The following is a 21,056-nucleotide window of genomic DNA, read 5'->3' on the forward strand; positions in this document are numbered from 1 at the left end:
TTTATGTCAAGTTCCTCTCATCAGAAAAAGGCAATTCAAGTCTAAGGTGTGATTACTAGGAGATGCAGCCAAGGAAGACCCCTACTTGGACATCCAGATTTTTTTTTCCTCCGGTGTATAATTTTCCATCTGCCACAGTAGATCTAACTAATAATAAGGCTTTGAATCTACTTCAAACCTTGTTATAGTTTTGAAGTATTTCTCACTCTACTACAAAAATAAGTGTGACAGAATGGCTAGATAAGAATTTGTTTAAAAACAAAAAGTTCACAGATGACTTTAGATGACTTAGAGATTCCCATCAAGTATGCTCACAAATATAAGCAATAATTGTACACCCCTCAGCAGACCGGATGCAATGGAAGCTAAGGGTTTCCTTAAGGCAAGCACTTGACGACGAGTTGTTTTCTGTTAATTCTTGCGTAAATCACATTCTGTATTCATACAAAAACAACTTTTTCTCTGACAAACTGTACATATAGAAACAAATTTCCAATTGGACATGAACTTAAATTTGTGGAGGTTCCATGTCTTGTGACACTTTAAAAAAAAAACAAAAAATTCCAGCGCTCATCTTCCCAAGCCCACGTGGGATTTAGGGCAATTTGGGCGGACGGGACCAAACAAGGCCAGCTACTCTGGGTAGCCAGCTGCTCTGGCAGCAGTCTCTTCACCTTGACGACATCAAGGGCTCCTGGGATTCGGCTGCTCCAGAAAGAGTTCAGGGCTACACGGTGCAGGTTTCCTTTTGTTTCTCTTGGAAAGTCCACAGAAGTTCTTAAATACTGTCCAGAGAGGCCGAGGGGTATTGAGCCCCAACTTCTACCGACCCCTTCCACCCCCCCTTGAAGCTCCTCGCCTTGGCGGGCCAGAGTTCATGTTACTCCCTCTACCCCAGTTACTGCCACTCCGGCCCCCTCTAGAAGGGGTACCACTGCCTGGAGGGCCCCCAAAAGGTTCATCTCTGTGGTATCCATCATGGTGATCTCCATCCAAGGAGCTGGAACGTCCGGACTTTGGCACTCTCTGAGAAGGTCCGGGGCCCCCTCGGCCTGAAACGAAACAATGGTTTTACATGTGACTTTTTTTTCCATCAGAGACTGTTAACAACTCCTGGTACAAACTTTTACTCTATGATGACAGACAGTGGAACACTTCTTTTTTTTAAAAAACAGAGTTCTGAGGACATGAGCACAGCCCTCAGAGCACTGAAAGCTGTGCCTCTGCTTTTCTGGACCACCATCTCACTCCTGCCCCCCCTGAAAAGAAAACCCTTTCCAGACCATACTCCCCAAAGTCTTTGTGACTCTGGGCATAAGCCGAATTCCTCCTGGGTTCAGACTAAAAAAAAAAACCACAGAACCTGAGAGAGGAAAATTCTTGCTGCCACTGGGGACACCCTTCAAGGGATCAGAGCAGCCACTACCAGAGAGCACATTTGCCAGTTAGAGCAAGAGTCTCACAGATCAGCAGAGAAAGCACCGGGGCAATCTGAAAGAGCGCTGGAGTGGAAAATGCGAACAAACCAGAGATTCCTGGAAGCAAGGGGAGGAGAACTGCCTAGAGGCTCAGCTTGCAGTCACCCACCGAGAGCTCCCACTGGCTGTACCGCAGCTGGGAGCACGTGCCTTTGCACAGTCGAAGCCCTGGAGGGTAGAGTGGAGAAAGGACCCCCAGTACCCCAGTCGGGGACAGACAGAACAGGCACACACTGGGATGGGGCTGGCCTGGAGATGAGGCTTCCCGTGACCCCTGCAGCCTTCTTGGCAGGGCTGTGGCATCCGTAGATCCTGAGCTGAAATCACCGGCCTCACTTACCTTTGCCTCCTCGATCCTCAGAAGGACCCCCTGGGGCTTCCATTTCTCTATGCTCAGAGGTTCCTGGCCCATCATGCCAGGGGCGCTTTCGGGGTGGTAGGGATGCCATGTCCATGCCTTGGAGAGAAGAGGACCGCTCTCTGCTAGCTGGGGAATGCCCGTCGTGAGGGGGATGATCAGGGCGGGGAGCATCACGGAAGTGTTCATGGCCTGGCCCTAATACAGAAAACACAGACCCAGAGGGCTAAGAGTCTGACCATCTCATTCTATTAAAGCACAGTGTGACTAAAAGCAGACAGGAATTATACTGCTAAGAATAAGTGGCAACCCGAAAACCAATATTCACTCATGCAAGAAACATTTCCTTGAATACCTAGTCACGTCATGAGTACACAAAAAGGGTCAAGATTAGAAATCAACGTACCTCCTGAAACAAGAGGAGGCAGGGAAGGACCAGAAAAGTGGTTCTCAGACTTTTTAGTTTCAGAGTGTCTTTACACTCTTAAAAATTATTGAGGATTGCAAAGAGAATTCATTTATGAGAGTTCTAACTACATTTGCCATGTCAGAAATGAAGACTGAGAAAACTTTAGTTCATTTAACTATATTTTCCAAAAACAAAACAATTTAGTGAAAAGAGTGGTATTTAGACAAATCTCTTTAATATCTGGCTCAGTAGGAGAAAGCTGGGTTCTCCCATCTGCTCCTGCATTCAGTCTACACTGTGGGTTGAAGGTGTGGGTTGAAGACAATCCAGCCTGCCACGGAGAGGTGAGTCGCTAAAGAGAGAACCCAGGGGCTTCCCTGGTGGCGCAGTGGTTGAGAATCTGCCTGCCAATGCAGGGGACACGGGTTCGAGCCCTGGTCTGGGAAGATCCCACATGCCGCGGAGCAACTGGGCCCGTGAGCCACAACTACTGACCCTGCACGTCTAGAGCCTGTGCTCCGCAACAAGAGAGTCCGCGATAGTGAGAGGCCCGTGCACCGCGATGAAGAGTGGCCCCCGCTTGCCACAACTAGAGAAAGCCCTCGCACAGAAACGAAGACCCAGCACAGCCATAAATAAATAAATTAATTAAAAAAAAAAAAAGAGAGAGAGAACCCAGTGGAGCCCTGGGAGAGTCCTCAGACCACACTCTGTGAACTGTGGGACCTGAAGCCACAAGCAGCTCTACTGCCTTACCTGGCTCTCTATTTCCATCCCAGGAGTCTGGTTTCCGACCTCCTTCAAAGCGAGGGAACTCATCAGGAGTGGGAAGTAAACCCTTCCTTCCTCCTACACAATAGAACACAGCAACGCCGCACTCACAGACTATTTCAGGGGTGTCCACAACAACCCACCTCTCCACCCCTGTCCTTCCCAGACCCGGGGTTCTCAGCTCACCTCGTGGGGTACCCCGACCTCGACCTCTGAGATCTCTTCCTCGGGCTGTTTCATCAGAAGCATCAAAATTCTCCTCTGGTCCAAAGTCTTCGGGACCAGGGAAACCATCCCTTCCTCTGGGGGGAGCACGGCCCTCATGTCTCGGGGGGGCTCCTCGTCTGAAGCTGTTAGGGAAAAACAACAGAATATCCACCTAATGGAACACCTTGTAGTCCTCAGTTCATGTTTCAAAGAAGCATAATGATGTGAGAAAATATGATACAATGTTAAATGGGAGAAAAACAAAATAAAAGTATGTATTTTTTTAAGTACGCATTTTACAATCCCAATATGGCACGTAAAAACAGGCAAGAGGGAAAAGTACCAGAATGTAGGGTTATTTTAACTTTGTTTTAGGCTTTTAGGAATAATAGCAGTGAGCATTTTTTAGGTGCTTATATCATGCCAAGTGCTTTACATGTATTATTTCATTTCATTTTATCCTCACAACCACCTTATGAAACTGACACTGTTACTTCCCTGGCAGTCCAGTGGTTAAGACTCCGTGCTTCCATGGCAGGGGGCATGGGTTCGATCCCTGGTCAGGGAACTAAGATCCCGCATGCCATGCAGCACACCAAAAAATGGAAAGAAAAAAAAAAAAAGAAACTGACACTACTATTCTACCCATGTGTACATTGGGGCTCAGAGAGGTTAAGTCATTTACTTAAGGACACACAGTAAGTGTTGGGATTTGAACTCAGCCAGTCTTGACACCCAGCCCAGGCTCTTTACCATTGCCTCCCAAATACTTTTCATATTACCATTTATGTTTTTATAATGACTATTACTTATATAATCAGAAAAAAGGGGGGCACAGATTCATGCCTGCTAACTGTACCCAACTTGTTTTGGAGCATCTGCTCTGCCATCTGCCCCGGCCCACCTCTACTCAGGGGCAGGCCGGGTGGCCATGAACTTCACCAATGGCCCCAGACCACAGCTGACTGGTGTACTGGTAGGGCCTCTGGCTTATGGGTAGCCCACCCGCTGGCAAGCTGGCAACCTGGTGCCTGGGCTGGTGGACAATTTCACCACCTCTGAGAAATCCTGGAACTGGGAAACTAAGTCAGCCAGGAGTGTTACTGAAGCAGGACCATTAATGAGGGGGTGCCAGAGCTGTAGCAGAAGCCTGTGGGGAAGCAGGAACAGGGGCCTGCCGGCAGGAAAGGTGCGTGAACACCCAAGAGATGCCATGGAAACGAGAAAGGATCAGAAGGGGGAAAGGGCCTGGGCCATCTGCATGAACTGCCTGCTCGTGGCTTCCTCTCAGGCCAGGCCTTCTGCTTTTTCCTGAGTTTCCACTCAGTTATATTTTACTCCAACATTTTATTTCGAAAAATTGCAAACTTAACAGTAAAGATGGAAGTATAGAGCAACAAATGCCCATACATCCTTCACTGCGATTAATTAATCAGTTCTTAAGATTCTGCCACATGAGCCTTTGTCTTTTCTCTATCCATCTATTTATAAATTCATTTTCTAAACCATTTCAAAACCAGTTGTGACGTGATGCTTCACCCCTAAATCCTTCAGTAAATTTCTTCTAAGAACAAGGACTTTCTCCTACATAATAACACTACTATCACTCTAAATAACATGTAATATTATTTAATATACAGTCCAACTTGAATTTCTCCAATTGTCCTCAAAACGTCCTTTTACAGTTGTCTTTATAGATTTCAGTCATCATCACACACTTATTATTTAGTGGTCACGTCTCTGGTCTACCTTAATCTAGAACTGTCCCCCTCCTCTGTTTTATCTTTCATGACCTCGACTTTACTTACTTATTTATTTATTTTTTAATTTTTACTGAGATAGGCCCCAACATTTTTGAAGGACCCATTCTTCGAAATGGATCGTTTTACAGAACGTTCCACAATTTGAATTCACGTGATTGCTTCCTCATGATTAGATTCCAGGTGAAACACTTCTCGCAAAACGTCTTATACCTTCACAGGGATGCCAGTCTGTCCCATTGTTTATGATGCAAAAGTGGTATGGCAACAAAACTTCATTGTTGCAAAGGTACATTTCCTCCTTTGCAATTAACTAATCTGTAGGGTGATACTTTGGCAGCATGGGAATATCCTGATTCTCCACAAATCTTTTGACTCAGTGGCTTTTAGCATCCACTGATGATCCTTGCCTGGATCAATTATGACACTGGGTGCTTAAAAGAAGTGGTTTTCTAATTCTATCACCCCTCCTCCATTTATAACTTGGTGTTTTACTGTAAAAAGAGCTTTCCTTTTTTCACTCCACCGTTCCAGCTACTAGCTACCTTTTTAATACCCTTCTTGTCCTGAGGTAACTTAATGAGCCATGCTCCTGCAAGCAAAGGGGGTATGACCCAGATGCTGGCTGAAATAACCACCTAAGGTGAGCGTGGAACTGACACGGGGAGGTAAGTGGGGCAGGAAGAGTATCAGCAGAGGGCACTACTGCCCTGAGACAGATTCGGGGAAGACTCCCCAAACACAGCAGGACTCTTTTCTTGTCCAGGCAGCCACTATACAACTGCCCTAGCTACAAAAGGACAGGGGGAGTCTCATGTGCCTTCATTAGAAAACAGTTCCTGTTACGGACTAAACGTTTGCGTCCCCTCCACCAAATCCGTATGTTGAAGCCCTCTCCCCCGAGGTGACTTTGGAAACGGGCCTTTGAGAGCTACTTAGGTTAGATGAGGTTCTGAGCGCGGGGCCCCAGGGTGGGCTTAGCGCCCTTGTAAGAAGAGATGCCAGCAAGAGCTTGCTCACTCTCTTTCCGTCATGCAAGGACAGAGGGAGATGGTGGCTGTCTGCAAGCCAGGAAGAGGAGCCTCACCAGAAACCCACCCTGCTGGGCCTGGATCTGGGACTTCCAGCCTCCAGTACTGTGAGCAAATTGCTAGGCCTGGATCTGGGACTTCCAGCCTCCAGTACTGTGAGCAGATTGCTAGGCCTGGATCTGGGACTTCCAGCCTCCAGTACTGTGAGCAAATTGCTAGGCCTGGATCTGGGACTTCCAGCCTCCAGTACTGTGAGCAAATTGCTAGGCCTGGATCTGGGACTTCCAGCCTCCAGTACTGTGAGCAGATTGCTAGGCCTGGATCTGGGACTTCCAGCCTCCAGTACTGTGAGCAAATTGCTAGGCCTGGATCTGGGACTTCCAGCCTCCAGTACTGTGAGCAAATTGCTAGGCCTGGATCTGGGACTTCCAGCCTCCAGTACTGTGAGCAAATTGACTTCTGTTGTCTAAGCCCCCCAGTCCGTGGTATTTGTTACGGCAGCCCAAGCTGAGTAGCACACCTCCTAATGAACTGACCCCTGTCAAATACATCTCCCCCTTTAACAGATTCATTTATTCAGCAGTTACTGAGCACCTACAGGGCGTCACCACTACTGCTCTAGTTTCTGAGGACCTGCCTTCAGGAAGCTACCGTGCTTCTGGGAGATACAAGTAATACAGAAATAAGTATACCACTTAATGTCAGGCAGTGCTAAGTGCTATGCAGAAATATAAAGCAAGGCAAAATAAAGGAACAGGAGGAAAGACCTAAGTGGAGTGAGCCACAAACATCTGGGAGGCTGCGCTCCAGGCAAAGGAAAAAGCACGCACAACGTGGACAGGACACGCTCGGCACACCTGAAGAGGAGCGCAAGCTGGAAACAGCATACGAGTCTAGGTGTGGGTCTGTCACTGACAGACGCAATACGACAAACTGAAGCACAGTAAAATCTGAAACTGTGCACAAGATGCAGAGATTCAGGAACTCAATGAAAGTTATGTTGATGCCAAAGCCACTGGAAACGAGGTTCCTGCAGACTTGTGAACACTTGGATGTCACTGAGAGAGCTCTTAAATCTTTTTATTAAAAACTCCCCTCTGACAGCTGCTTCCTTTAACCCCTCTAGCTCACCCTCCCTGGCCATTTCATCAGCCACTCTTTTCTAACACACACCGTGAGAACGGAGATTGCCAACCCTTACCTCAATGACCTGCAAGCGACAGGCATGAGAAGTGTGACGGGAAAAGACACAGGAGAGAGGACGGAGGCAGGAAAGGCAGGAGTGCTGGACAGCACAGCTCGGGCACTGCAGTCGGCCGGCCCAGGCCTGACGCTGCTCTTCCACTTACCACCTGTGGGGCCTTCCAAAGTCAAGAAACTGCTCTGACTCTCCGTGTCATCCCGTATCTGTAAATGCTGACGGGAGCACCTGTCTCACAACTCACTCTAACAGTTAAATGAAGTAGCATCTGGCACAAGGTAAATACTCAATTATTATCTCATTGATTATTCTGAGTCTCACTTGAGATTTCACTAATTCTTGTTTTTTTCCCCCTACTTCTATTCCTTTCGTTACCCCAAGCAAGTTGAGTGTTCAAGCCTGACCTCAACCTAATTTAATAGCAAGATTATTTTCCAGTTTAATTGGATTTTGTTAAGATCTTTAGGCAATTACACAGAAACTATCTACTCAATAATTCCTTTATTCTCAATCTAGATATCTGTCTCATATTTCGTCATTCTAACCAAGAGAACCTGGAGATTTCTATTCAAATCCAAGAAACTCTACAGTACACTGACCCACCTACCTGTTTAAAAGGACCAAGAAATAAGCAGAAAGAAAAAAGATTTCTGAATTGTAGAGACAAAAAAGAACCACGTAAATGTTAAAGGCATATATATATTTTCAAGTCTAAACACAAAACCTAGAGGAGGGAGGGTACTCTCTCCCCAAGTGAGAGAGGAAAGAGACTTTTGTGGAGAGAACAGGTGGAAAGCTCCAGGGAAGAAGAAACGGACCCACGAAGTATCCATCCCACCTTTCTTCTCTGCGCCCTCGAAACCGTGGGTCCTCAGGATCCCGGGGGAAGCGTTCGTCTCCAGGTCTGCGGCCTTCCCACGCCCCTGGAGGGCCCCGGGCCGCGCCCCGGCCATCCCCCTCACTGAACTCCCTGTGATCAGGAGGAAACGGAGGCCCAGGGCCCCCACGCCTCCACTTCTCTTCTTGCGGTAAAGGTCCTCCTCGCCCCTCAAATTCACGTAACCGGTGGCCAAAGCGCTTGTCGGGGTGGAAGTCATCTGGTCTGCTGAAGTCATCGGGGAAGTCGGGGTGAGGGCCGCGCCTATCAGGGGGACCCCTGCAGTCCTGGCCGCCCCGGAAAGGACCCCTCTCGGGACCGTGCTCGGGCCCGCTGCTCTGCTCGTGCCGTCTCTCTGACATTGGGCCCATGTGATGGTTCGGAGGACCACGTGAGTCACCTAAAGGAAACAAAACTGATTTTTACCTTATCTTCCAGGAATCCTGCCAACGTAGATCTGATTTTCAGCATCTTAAAATTTCAGAATGCATTCTTTTATTGAGAATGTTTTCCCTCTTTGGTTCCCAGCATACTTAGGAGACAAACGTCCCTAAGGCATCATATGATGAAAAGAACAAGGGTTCTGGGGGTGCAGATTTCATCACTCATTAGCTAAGCAACTCGACCTAGGGCAAATTATTAATCTCAAATGAGATCAGCAACTCAGTTGATGTGAAGATTCATTTAGAAAACACAAGAGAGCATCACAGGCATAAGAACGAGCTTCCCTTCCTGCCCCCATTCCTTCAGTGTTTTTGTTGGGCCCACTCCCCATACCCAGGGAGAAGGCAACAGGGAAAATTCATGCTGAAAGTCGGGAAGCCAAGTACAAGGAGTTCACCTCTGCATTTGTAAAAGCCCGCAAGCTCACCACAGGGCCACAGGCCTACACTGCCATGATGTCTCTCCTTTAACTCCTAGTTCATTTAACTTGATTTGTTAACTCATACTTTGATTCTTAACAAAATCCTCTGTAAGGTACATGGGAGCATGGGCCTCTCTAATAACAGCTTGGTGACCAAACAGCCTTGCTGTACTTCAGTTTCAGGGTTTATATAAACACTTTTTCTGTCCCTTTCTGTGAATGATATCCCTCGTCTATAATATCATCACCATTCTTTGCAGATAAGAGTTTGGAAACCCACTAAAGATTTTTTTAAAATATTTTAATATATGTAATATATTCAGAGTACTGAATAAAAATGGAAAGCGGCCAATTACACTTAGTTTACTTTGAAGGGATTTGTTTACCTGGCTACTGAATGATTATTGCAGCCATTGTAAATGTACACCTATTTTCTGTCAACATACAATTTAAATCAAATATTTTTTTTAAAGTAGATAGCAAAGGGACACTCTTGCTTCTAAAACAACTAACTTTTAAAAATGAAATTCCTCCACTTGCCCAGCTCATGCCTTTTACTGCTTTTCCCTGGCAATCAAGACGAACTTCCTTTCCTTACAGCACAGTCGGCCATAATCTTTACCCTTCTAACATCCTTCCTCTCTCATTTTTACTCATTTCTCATTTCAATTCCTCCTCACCATTCAACATGTTTAAAAAACTTGGAACTCTTAGTATAAAAATACACCATTAGAAGGACTCTCTCTTCTTTTAAGCTTTCTCTGTCCCCTCTACCTTCCCTTCTTTCCTTCCATTAAACCAGTCCTCTCCATGCTGAGGAAAGCGCCTTCGAAGTTGCCTCTTTGTTCAAATACCCCAGGCTTCTTTCCTCCTGGTAAACAGCCCCTCACTTCTCAGTGTGATCCTGCCGCTGATGGCTCCTTCTCTGACTTCATGTGGCTTGGACTTTGTGTGACCTCAGACACAGCAGACCTTTGACCTGAGGAAGCTGAACACATTCCATTCGAACTTACCTATGAATAATAATCCTCCCATTACCTCTATCTGCTTAAAAGTACCCTGGCTCCTCCAAAGAAAGAAACCCACCACTACAAATTAGAAGGGATGTGGCCCCCGGTGACGGGCGGCGGCATTGGTTAATCCAGTAAGGATGGCAGGGCCAGTTTCTCGGCTCTCCCTTCTCCCTTTGGTCCCTGGGAGGAGAAAGGAGGAAGGTGGGGGGGGGGGATGGTGAAGAGAAAAGGGGAAGAGCAAGGAGGAGAGGGAAGTAGGTGGAGACAGATACAAGGTTGGGGAGAGGGAGAGAGGCAGGCTCTCGGTTTGCTGATGGCTGTACCTTGTGGGAAACAGACTTCTTTTCTTAGGGTCCCCAAATCAAGAGATTGGTTCTTGACGCTTTCTTTCTTTTTCCCTGTTGGCCACCACTTCCATACGATGAGACTAAAATAAACATTCTCCTAATTCCTTTACCTCTCCCTTTCCTACCTCTAGTAACTCATGTAAATTCAGGACTAAGCTTTAAATTCCCAAAGTCCGAGGGCTGAAAATGCTGACAAGGACTTTTCTTAGTCTGATCAAATGGGGGCAAGAAACCTAACATGTACCACAAGGTGCTGTGGGCTTAGCCAATTAAAAATGAAAAGGGGTCTAGTTCTTTGTAGTGACGTCTCCACAACGCTCATGATTCTCTGGCTTGCTCCCCCGTGAAAAGGCGCACTGAACGTACAACTCCATCCATCCATCCACACTCCCTCCCAGTCCCGCCCTGTAACTCTCCACCCAGTAGCTGCCCACTCACCACACGCCTGCTCCAGCTCCTCCTGCGCGTGTGAGAGCTGAACACCTCGGCAGAGCAGGGACTGCGGCTCCTGCGCGTGCCCCCTTCCAACCCTCAGGGGTGACTCAACTTCCACAGAGCCTCATATCTCAACACTGACAAGTCTCACCTCTGTGCTTGTCATACTATCAACAACCTGAGGCACAACACACTGGTACATGGCTTTCTTCTTTTCAAAGGGTACAGAACAATGTAACCAGCTAAAGAATGCAATATATGACACAGTTTGAGGGGAGGAGGGGGTGATATTAAAAACACCGTCAAAATCTCTTAATTCTTTATCCCATCAAAAATTTAAACTGAGACAGTTCAGCTCTCTGGGAGGCTAAAAACATACGCTTGCGTTCTGTTAGCACAGGAACCACTCCCACTCCCAGGAGACAGACAAGGCCGGCCTGTGGCTCAGGCCCTGCTCTTGGTGGCTGTCCAGGGGTCTCACCGCCCACTTGTGGTGGCGAGGAGCTGCTTCCTCTGGGCAGGATCTGGGCTATAACTAAAGCGAGTCTACGAAAACGACATAAGACAAAGCTATGACCTGAGGTAACTAGGCTCTTAGTTTCCCTAGAGGTTCCAATGACCATTCTATCAATTACTTACCAGTAAAACCATTGTAAGATTTACCCAAAGGAGATAGAAGATGACCTCATATTCAGCCAAGCAGATATTTACCTTTGTGAGGGCCAGGTCCTTGTCCAGGGTTAAGAGGGGGGAGGCGACCTTGTGCTCCCTGCTGCCCTAGGCCTGGTATCAGGGGTGGGGGGCCTGCGTTCTGTCCTTCCTGAAAAGATGTTTTTAAAGCGGGGGTGTGAAATCAAAGGCTTGTGCTTCATGAACAGCAATTGTATCATAATGTGACAAGCTAAAAACACTAGATTGCCCCAAAACTTCCACGAGTAAATATATACCTAGTGACATTATAGCAAAATTGTCATTAAATTGGGGGAAAGGAGATACTTCTCTGACCATAATAAAAGGAAACACTTATATTTTAAACCTGCTGATAAGTTTTATTTAAAGCTAGATCTTTACTTGTAATGCCAAGCAAGAACCTCAGTGGAAAATCAGAAATCATAACATAAAACAACAACACTCTGCACAAAGGCGGAACTTCTAGCAAAAGTAAAGACCTGGAAACCCGCCAGGACAGGTAAACTCTGCTCTCGCATCCATGACCCCTTTCCAGCTATAGAAAATATCCATCCTCTCAAGAGGTTATGGGCAGGTTTAAAAGGCGGGGAGCAGGAGAATAAGAAAGGGGTTCCTGATGAGCAAGGTGTTCACACACTGCTTTCTCCTTTCACTCCCTAACCTCTACCGTCTCACTCCCCCGTGCTCAGCGCCCACTGCTCTTTCCCAGCTATGTTACCCGGGACGTGGGTTCGTGGGCTCTTGCAGCTTCTGTCTGACGCAAACCTGCTGCTCTGCAACCCCAGCTTGTCCCCAGTCCTAATATTCTGTATTTTTACCTAGCCGTGTCTAAATTCAGATTCCCCACACTGCCCAGTGACCTTGGATCTGGTCTCCTGACAAACAAACAAATAATCAAATATATATCTAGTCATTCCTTCATATAAAAAAATGCATTTAGTGACTGGACCTACCATGAGAATAGCAGAGTTTCAAAACCATCAACAGCAAAAGTGCTTTCACATTCCAAACTAGCTACAAGAAAGAGCAGCGTTGATCGGACTCATTTACAGCACTGCAGTTATAAATTGCCGTCATTAACTCAATACCAGTAATTTCCATATTCCTTTGTTTCTTGTCCCTTTTACTCAAGGGCAGCTCTTATCAACATCTTTCATGCTATTACTGTAACACCTGAAGGCAATTCCATTAAATTTAACCAATTAAAACAACTGGTTTAAATAACTGACCTGGGGGACTTCCCTGGTGGCTCAGTGTTTAAGAATCTGCCTGCCAATGCAGGGGACACGGGGTCGAGCCCTGGTCTGGGAAGATCCCACATGCCGCGGAGCAGCTAAGCCCTCACCACAACTGCTAAGCCTGCGCTCTAGAGACCGCGAGCCACAACTACCGAGCCCGCGTGCCACAACTACTGAAGCCCGCGCGCCTAGAGCCCGTGCTCCGCAACAAGAGAAGCCACCTCAATGAGAAGCCCGCACACTGCAACAAGGAGTAGCCCCCGCTCACTGCAGCTAGAGAAAGCCTGTGCACAGCAACGAAGACCCAAGGCAGCCAAAAATAATATATAAATAAATAAATAAATAAATGAATGAATGAATAAATAGCTGACCTGGTCAAAGTGAAGAAAGTCAGATATCAGTGTAAGAAATATAAGCAAAAAAAAGAAAAATACAAGCAAAGCTTTTTATCAGACAACTTCTGAGATGTGAAATGCCCTATAATATATTAATCCTCCATTCTCATGCCACCAATATTTCTATAGGTCAATTAAATTTTTAGAGCCATTTTGCTTTTCATGTATAAAATCTTTTACTATATGACACAATAAAAACTTATTAAATTGTCCCCAACAGACCTGTCCTCTGGAATATGACATGTTTATATAATTTCAGTCACAAGGTGATAGCTAAAGTTCATTATGTTTTTATCCTCCAAAATGAAAACTGTTCATTCACTAACATAAGGTTAGGTAGGTAACTATTACAAACACACACAAACGTACTCTGTATTAATAAAACATATATTACTTTTAAGTCTTAGGACAGTTCTGGATGGTAAACCTAGATTTATTAAACATCCTAAATTCTGAAAAGTGCCCAAGAAGCTCTGGAAATAAACTCAGATGCCATCAGACTCTTCATTGGTATGACATTTTTAAGTTCTGGAAGATGTGCTGAAGAGGAACAGATAATCTAGTTATTTCAATTCAGTGAATCCAACGGCCACCTTCCCATTACAGGCCCTCGGAGGTGTTGCGTGTTCTACACACAGCATCCACAGCAGGCCCTCTTCCACAGGAATCGAGAGCCTTGCAACACCAGCTCACTCAGTCGCTCACTTACTTTTGGTCCACGACTGACTTCAAGGACACAAACCCAGTTGTTCATACCCAAATAATGCTTTCAGACTATGAAATTCAGAAAAATGTAAACACCACAGAGCCAAACAGTGTTCAATCCACTCACGCCCATGCAGTCTTCTGTAATTCAGCCCAAGCAAACTGAACTCTCATCATACCACCTCTCACGCATAGCTCAGAAAATGGGTAAAAAAACTTGGCTGACAGTAACAGAATCCTCTAAAAAGGGCCAAGAAAATTTCTACAGAAATACTCCCTCCTGTAAATACTTGTAGATGTGAGCTAAAAAAACCAACTTGAACGGAACTTCATCCAAAGGGTCACCATTTGAAAATGCACAATTCTGGACTCAAGAGATCTCTAAAAGCATTCACTGAAATGAAAATAGTGAGATCATAGTCTACAGTATACTCATGAGTTAAACAGCCCGCACTATCTTAAAAGTAGAGCCGGCAGGCAGATAGGAGGTGGCTCAGTTGTCTGGCAAGCCCATGAAACACCAGCCTACGAAGGCAACAGCCCAGAAAACGGAGCAGGACAGGATCAGAGCCACCCATGCTCCCTCCTCACCCTCCTCAGGGCCACAGCTCTTTTGGAGCCCTGGGACAATTATGAACTGTATTCAACAGGGAGTTCATCTTTTCTGGAAGAACCTCTATTAAAAAACATAGCTTGAGAAGTAAAGATTCATATTGCGATGTATTTGGTGTCTACTTAATTACTTTAAGTACTTAATTTCTTTCTTCAGCCATGATGCTATTCTCAAGCCACCATCACTACTTGAGAGATATCTATACCAGCTGTGACTGCCTTTCTCAGCATTTGGAAGTGCCACCTCAGTGCAGAGTGTATTTCCCCAAAGTGTAATGCCTACAAGTTGGAAAGAAATAATACCTGGTTGAAGGGGGCCCGGGGCCCATCACCTAGCAGAGCTGTTTTCTGCTGCTGGAATGGTATTGGCCCTTGAGATGGATGTGGCCCTCTTGCCGGGTTCTGCTGTCCCTGAGGTCCAGGGGGCCCTTGCATGCCACCCTGGGGTGGAGGTCCCAAAGAGCCCTGGGGCGGCCCCTGCTGACCTTGTGAGCCTGGAGGCCCTCGCAATTCCTGGGGAGGGCCCAGCATTGATCCTTGGGGCGGAGGCCCCTGCAGGCCTCGCATCTCCTGAGGGCCATGTCCCAGCAGTCCACTTGGAGGATGAGGCCCTCGCATCTCCTGAGGCGGGTGGCCCAGCATCATCCCTTGGGGAGCAGGACCCTGGTTCTCTCGGGGGCCTGGAGGACCCTGCATTCCTCTTGGATTCAATCCCATCAGAGGTCCCTGAGACACAGGACCTTGGATCCCTTGAGACCCTGGCCCACCTTGCATCCCATGAGGATGGGGAGGTCCTTGCATTCCTCTGGGACCAGGTGGTCCCTGCATACCTTGAGTACCAGGTCCCTGAGGGCCCAAGTGACCCTGGGGACCAGGTGGGCCTTGGGGGCCTATGTGACCTTGTGGGCCAGGTGGGCCCTGAGGACCCATATGGCCTTGAGGACCAGAACTGCCCTGTGGTCCAGGTGGTCCTTGAGGTCCCAAAGGGCCATGAGGTCCAGGATGCCTTTGCATTCCTTGGGGCCCATGCATGTCCTGAGGCCTCGGCAACCCCTGGGGTGGGCCCTGGGGCCCTTGTGGTCCCATGAATCCTTGTGGCCCCCCACCTCCCTGATGCAGTGGAGGACCTTGTGGTCCCATTTGTCCTTGGGGTCCAGGGGGTCTAAACTGTCCCTGTGGACCTGGAGGCCCCATTTGAGCCATGTTCATTGGCATCTGCTGAGATGGATGAGGCTGTTGAAAACCTTGAGGGATCTGAGACATTGGACCTTGTCCTGGAAAGGGCTGGGGTCCCAGGAGAGGGGTGCCAGATGAAGGAGGAGGCTGAATTTGCTCAGCCTGTTTCTGTGCAAGTCTTTCAATTTTAAGTTGCTGGAAAGAAAGGAAGAAAAAGCATGCTGATAAAAATGCCAGAGCCCTTAAAGATGACAATATTGCTATCACTTATTTCGTTAGGGGAGCCTCAAAACAAACATAAGGTATTGATTGACCTCTAGAGTCCATATGATATTCAGATGTTCTGAAGGTACTCAGGCTTCCAGACTCTAGAATGCTTCTTTTTAGGTGCTGGGAAACAGCAGTCAGGACTATTTATATCCATCTTGATCAGGGAAAGCCCAACAATTTACTAGTGTTTTATCATTCTTGGTAGCTGCCAAAGGTAGGGAAAATAAGAACAAACCACCTGCTCTAGAGCTGACAGAAAAAAATTTTTTATCCATGGATAAGTAAGTGAATCCAAATTAAAACTATGTTGGTTTTATCTTGTCTATTAAAAAACGTATATTCAACTTAGTTCTACTTGCTGCTTGACTGATCTGGTTTTAAAAGTCTAAGAAACAGGATTCTTTTAGAAACTAGCTTCCTAATGCAGCAATAAGAAATGATATTGCTCATCAGACCCATCTGAGAGTCCCTTCCCTTCTCCTTAAGAGCATATCAATAAAAAAAACGTTAATCACTACTTTCTTAGATCATCTCGAATCCCCCAAAAGAGCGTCACACACCTCCAGAAGCTGTGGGTTAGTATACTGTAATGTGGCCATCTCTTGTTCGATTTCTGCTTGTGTTTTTTTCTTCTCTTCCAATTTAATGTCTTCTTTTCTGTCATTCAATACCTCATTTGGAGCAGGAATTGGAACTTTATTTTGCATCCAAGCCTTGGGAAAGAAGAGAATATTAAAGTATACTCTAAGTGTGTAAATTACAATGACAGAATGAGAAAGCCATTCTATAATGTCGCTGGCTCATTCCAATCTGGCGAATACAAGTCGGCTCAGCTGGTAAACTATCTCTAATACTAATTCTTAGTGACACAGGAATGGAGTCAGGCAAGCACATCACTAGGTAGAAATTGTTAAGCTGATAAAAGCTGCAAGATCTCACGTTATTAAGATGCAACACCTGCCTGCCTCTTCAAAAGGACACGTGTACTCTCTGTTGAGGGAACAAAGTGGAAGACAGACAGAATATGTTGAAGAGGGTCAACATACTCTCCCTGCTCCATGTCTCTTTTTTCCTTCTTCTGATAGCTTGGAATGATAACAAGGAGGTGAGAATAAAAGAAGACCTAGAGAAGATTCATGACAAACTCAGGACTCACTGCAAAGCAACAGATGGGAACTATGTCTAATAATGCCTGAAATATGTGAAGAATGCTCAAAAAGTATCTGTAGTACAGAAATACCTTCAACAGATGAGATAATCCAAGAGAAACCTATTTCTGCACTTCAGTTAGACTTACCAAGCAGAGTCTCCCACCAAGTGGGCAGGGGCTCACTTCTAGTTACTCACCTGCTGAAACTGAGCAGGAATAGGTTTTGCATAAGGAACTTTCTTCTGAGGTACTTTTTTCTGATCCTTTTGCATCACCTCCTCCATTCCCCAATCTAAACCTGGAATTGTCATTTCAATTTCGTTTGATTCATCTTTCCCTGAAACCATAAAGAGAAGGAGTTAGCCAAGGAAATAAAAGAAAGTGGTCACTTCATCAATGAGCACATTTTTGGAAGAACAGATTCTAAATATCATGCAGTTTACATCACTTTTATCAACAATTCTCAACATACATCATTTTGGCATTTTCAACATAATTTAATATCATAAGAAATAGGTAAAATTACAGAAAAAGTAAAATTTATAGGTACAACTTCTCTTACCCATCTGTTCTTGTTCCATAGCTAATTTTAGTTGTTCTGGTATTCCCATCCCTGGAATTACTGCCAGGCTATTAGGTTCAAGGTCATCTATACATAGGAATACAGCCATTGTCAACAGAGATTTTATAAATGTATCACGCCAATAAAATTAACACTTTATAAAAATGAAAATTATTGCTGGCGATTTATAAATCCATAAACTATAAAACTAAAATTCGTTTTTCAAAATCTTCTCAACACCTAACACTTTTATAACAGAATATCAGATTTCAAAGCCGGATAAACATGCAGGAACCTCACCGTACTCCACTCCATCTTCAGACATTCCAGGCAACAGGTTTAGATTGTATCGATCTCGCATTTTATCACCTGGTCGGTTTCGGGTCCAAAATTTGCTGTCAAAATAAAAGTATTTGGAGGGGGAGGAGAGGAGCATGGTTTCGGTGTATTTCTGGGCACTTAACAGTACTTAGCAGTCCTCTGGCAAAAACAACAAAGTTTTACAATACCTTATTCTAAACATTTTTAATGTAGAAAGATATTTTTTAAATTAGAAGGCAAAACAAAATTCAAATAACAAAGTCATATTCATTACCCAATCTCCTTGTAATATATGTATTTATAAACCACGACAAACATGTCCTTAAGAGTAAGTTAGAAAACAAATTAATACATTCCTATATGAATAAAATATACATTTATCTCCTGCTGCTCCATAAATACAGTAATTCCTTGTTATTTTTGACATAAAGCTTACCTAGTATGGTCATTTGAGCCTGAGCAGAGAATATGTCCAAGAGGATGCCAAGCCAGACTCCAAATCATTCCTTCATGGGCCATCTCCATCCCACCCACTTCTTTCTCTACCCTGTAATGGCACCACAGAAAGTAGTCTTTTTCACAAAAGTTACCCAACCCCTCCCCCACCAAAAAAGACATTTTCTTTTAGTGCAACACAAAGCTACCAAAGTCTGTTACTTTGAATCTGGTCAATTCCACATGTTTCAGAGGTACTGATTTGTCATCAGTAATATAGTCTTTTATCCAGAGAGTACCTCAGAGGGGAAATGCTTCAGAAATGACCACACCACAAGAAACAAGGAAGTTGGGTCATACTCTCCCTTCATGACTTCCATAGCCAAAAAGAGAGATGCTAAGTTTTCTATCCCAAACTGGGTTTACAGATACAGGACATATGAACACTCAGAAAAAATACAAAACACTATCATTTTTTTCAAGTTCAGGTGCTCTCTTCATAAAATTTACAACTTCTTTACATAGTAAGTGCCACATACCCGACATGCCAGAATAACAAAGAGCCATCAGACCCTCCACTGGCAAAAAGGCCTTCATGAACAGGATGCCAGGCCACAGCTGTAAACAAAAACACGGAGAAGGACAAAACTATTAGGATCTCGGAACACTACAGGTAATAGTCAAAATGAGAAGCATATCATAGCCGCTGACCTGTAGCTTCTTTCTTATGACCTCGGAAGACTTGAAGCTCTTCTTTCAGGTTTCGGATGTCGAAAAGTTTACAGAGGTGGTCACGTGATGCTGTGAGTAGCCAGTTACCGTTGAGATTTAATTTCACTTCCATTACTGTGTTTTTATGGGCATGACTACAAACAAAGTACCAAGAAAATAATCTGTCAGAATTCAAAACAAGTATAAATCAATATAATGGCCATTTTTCTTGAAAAGCACATGGCAGTCAAGATGGCAAGAAGTTTGGCCTAGAAGTAATAAAGCACGTAACATTATAGGACCATGGTTAAAAGTACACGTGAAAGAAATAGGTCAAAGACAGAAAGAAATAATGTCCATTATCTAAGCACAGCTTTCATTAACTAGTTAAAATAGTAGAACTTCAACTGGATAGAAAAGTGTATCTGTGAGGCAGGGGAAGCACCTGAACACGTAAGTTAATATTCGATAAAGCTCATTAAATTTTAAAAATTCAATGAAGCTGCTCTCATTAAGTCAAAGCATTTCTAAGAAGGACACAAGATAGTCTGAGGGTTGATTTGAACTAAAGGCCCTGCAACCGCTGAGGCCTGCACAAGGCACATGTCCGAGGAGCACCCTTCACAAGGCGTTCTGCTTGGCTGTGGCCACTGGACTTGCGCAACAAGGCAGCCTGGCTCCAACCAGCTCACTCTGGGTATGGCTCAGTTCCCAAGCAGAGGGACCAGGACACAGCTGCTTAGTCAAAAAAACGTTAACAACATATTCACAGAACTGTGAATGTTTACAGATAATTCAAAGAGAAAATTTTTTATGATGTGGCTGCATCATAACTAAATACCTCAGACAAAAAATGAGAACTGATTCAAATATGAAGGGAAAATTTCTCTATAAATAGATGTAGTGAGATGGAGAAAGCTGGGCTGTGTCTAACAAATGGCACACACGTCGGAACTTCCCTGGTGGTACAGTGGTTAAGACTCCGCGCTTCCAAGGCAGGGGGGCGCGGGTTTGATCCCTGGTCGGGGAATACGATCCCACGTGCCGCGCGGCCAAAAGTTAAAAAAAAAAAAAAACAAACAAAAAGCACACATATCAATTCCATACAGTGCCAAAATATATTACGATGAGGAAACAGCAAGCTAGAACGGTAGTGATAACCACATCCCCCACCCCCATGATTCCCAAATTAAATTTAGATGTATGTGGCAGAACAAACATCAAGCCTTATTTTATTAGGAATTTAGAGAGAAATCATATTTAATAAATAAGAAGCCTCTAGGGATAAGTCCATCTGTTGTCTACACTACTTTTTCAGGAATACATGAGAGGAAAAAAAAGCTAAAAGTTAAAGAATACAGGCAGCTTTGCTCCCCTTGGTTTAGGGACCAAGGTGGGGTTCCTATCACTTACAGTGTTGCAAGACTCTGCCCAGTCTTGGGATCCCAGAACTTGATTGGCTGTTGACTATCTTTACTTCCTGAAACAACTAACCCTTTTGTTGGATGCCAGTCTACACACTTCACATCAGCACCGTGCCCTGTCGGAAACAAGTTAAGATAAAAACCTAATCAGCATAGATATTTAAAACAGGACTCCATTCTAATTTAAACCAAAGTAGAGAAACCTATTAAATGTTTCGATCCTAGTACTCAGTCCTCTTAAACTTTCAAAAAAAATTCTCTTTGGTCTTTGTGTCTGGAAGACTTTCAGGTACAGCAACCCCTCCTCCTATGCCACAACGCACAGGGACCATTCCTCTTCTCCTGGAACTAAGCTCACCTTCTCACTGACTTGCTGGTAGGCCGGTCAAGATTTCTGGAAGCCCCTGTATATAAAGCTTTGCAAACTTTTCATGATCTTCTATGTATTGTCCTAATTATTAGAAACAATGCTTGTCATTCACTTTAGCTTTCCTGCTTTGAAGTAGTCCCTATAGATCAAAAGTCCTAAATTCAGATTCAGACACCACCACTTTCTAGATGTGACAATAGGAAAAGTGTTCCATCTTTCTGATCCCATTTACTGAAATGCAGAAT

The 21,056-nt window shown here is 44.9% G+C and overlaps 1 protein-coding gene across 3 annotated transcripts in view; it reads right to left on the reverse strand.

Moving 5' to 3' along the window:
• Window positions 1-401: 401 nt before the first annotated feature.
• WDR33 (WD repeat domain 33) overlaps window positions 402-21,056 on the reverse strand; it is a 99,621-nt gene continuing 78,966 nt past the window's right edge. For 2 of the 3 annotated variants that reach the window (XM_082396618.1, XM_082396617.1), the window contains 15 exons: window positions 20,431-20,557; window positions 19,018-19,172; window positions 18,846-18,924; window positions 18,308-18,418; window positions 17,851-17,945; window positions 17,551-17,637; window positions 17,186-17,325; window positions 16,399-16,551; window positions 14,696-15,763; window positions 11,464-11,572; window positions 8,054-8,492; window positions 3,203-3,366; window positions 3,002-3,094; window positions 1,819-2,034; window positions 402-1,052 (listed from right to left, as the gene is read on the reverse strand). In XM_082396618.1, the coding sequence (XP_082252744.1) occupies window positions 823-1,052; window positions 1,819-2,034; window positions 3,002-3,094; window positions 3,203-3,366; window positions 8,054-8,492; window positions 11,464-11,572; window positions 14,696-15,763; window positions 16,399-16,551; window positions 17,186-17,325; window positions 17,551-17,637; window positions 17,851-17,945; window positions 18,308-18,418; window positions 18,846-18,924; window positions 19,018-19,172; window positions 20,431-20,557 (3,266 nt within the window). In that variant the 3' untranslated portion in view covers window positions 402-822. Of the gene's footprint in view, window positions 1,053-1,818; window positions 2,035-3,001; window positions 3,095-3,202; window positions 3,367-8,053; window positions 8,493-11,463; window positions 11,573-14,695; window positions 15,764-16,398; window positions 16,552-17,185; window positions 17,326-17,550; window positions 17,638-17,850; window positions 17,946-18,307; window positions 18,419-18,845; window positions 18,925-19,017; window positions 19,173-20,430; window positions 20,558-21,056 lie in introns of those variants that run through there. The other variant, XM_082396619.1, reaches the window with a different exon arrangement.

The sequence above is a fragment of the Balaenoptera borealis genome (genome assembly GCF_965194805.1).
Source record: "Balaenoptera borealis genome assembly, chromosome: 6".
NCBI lineage: Eukaryota > Metazoa > Chordata > Mammalia > Artiodactyla > Balaenopteridae > Balaenoptera > Balaenoptera borealis.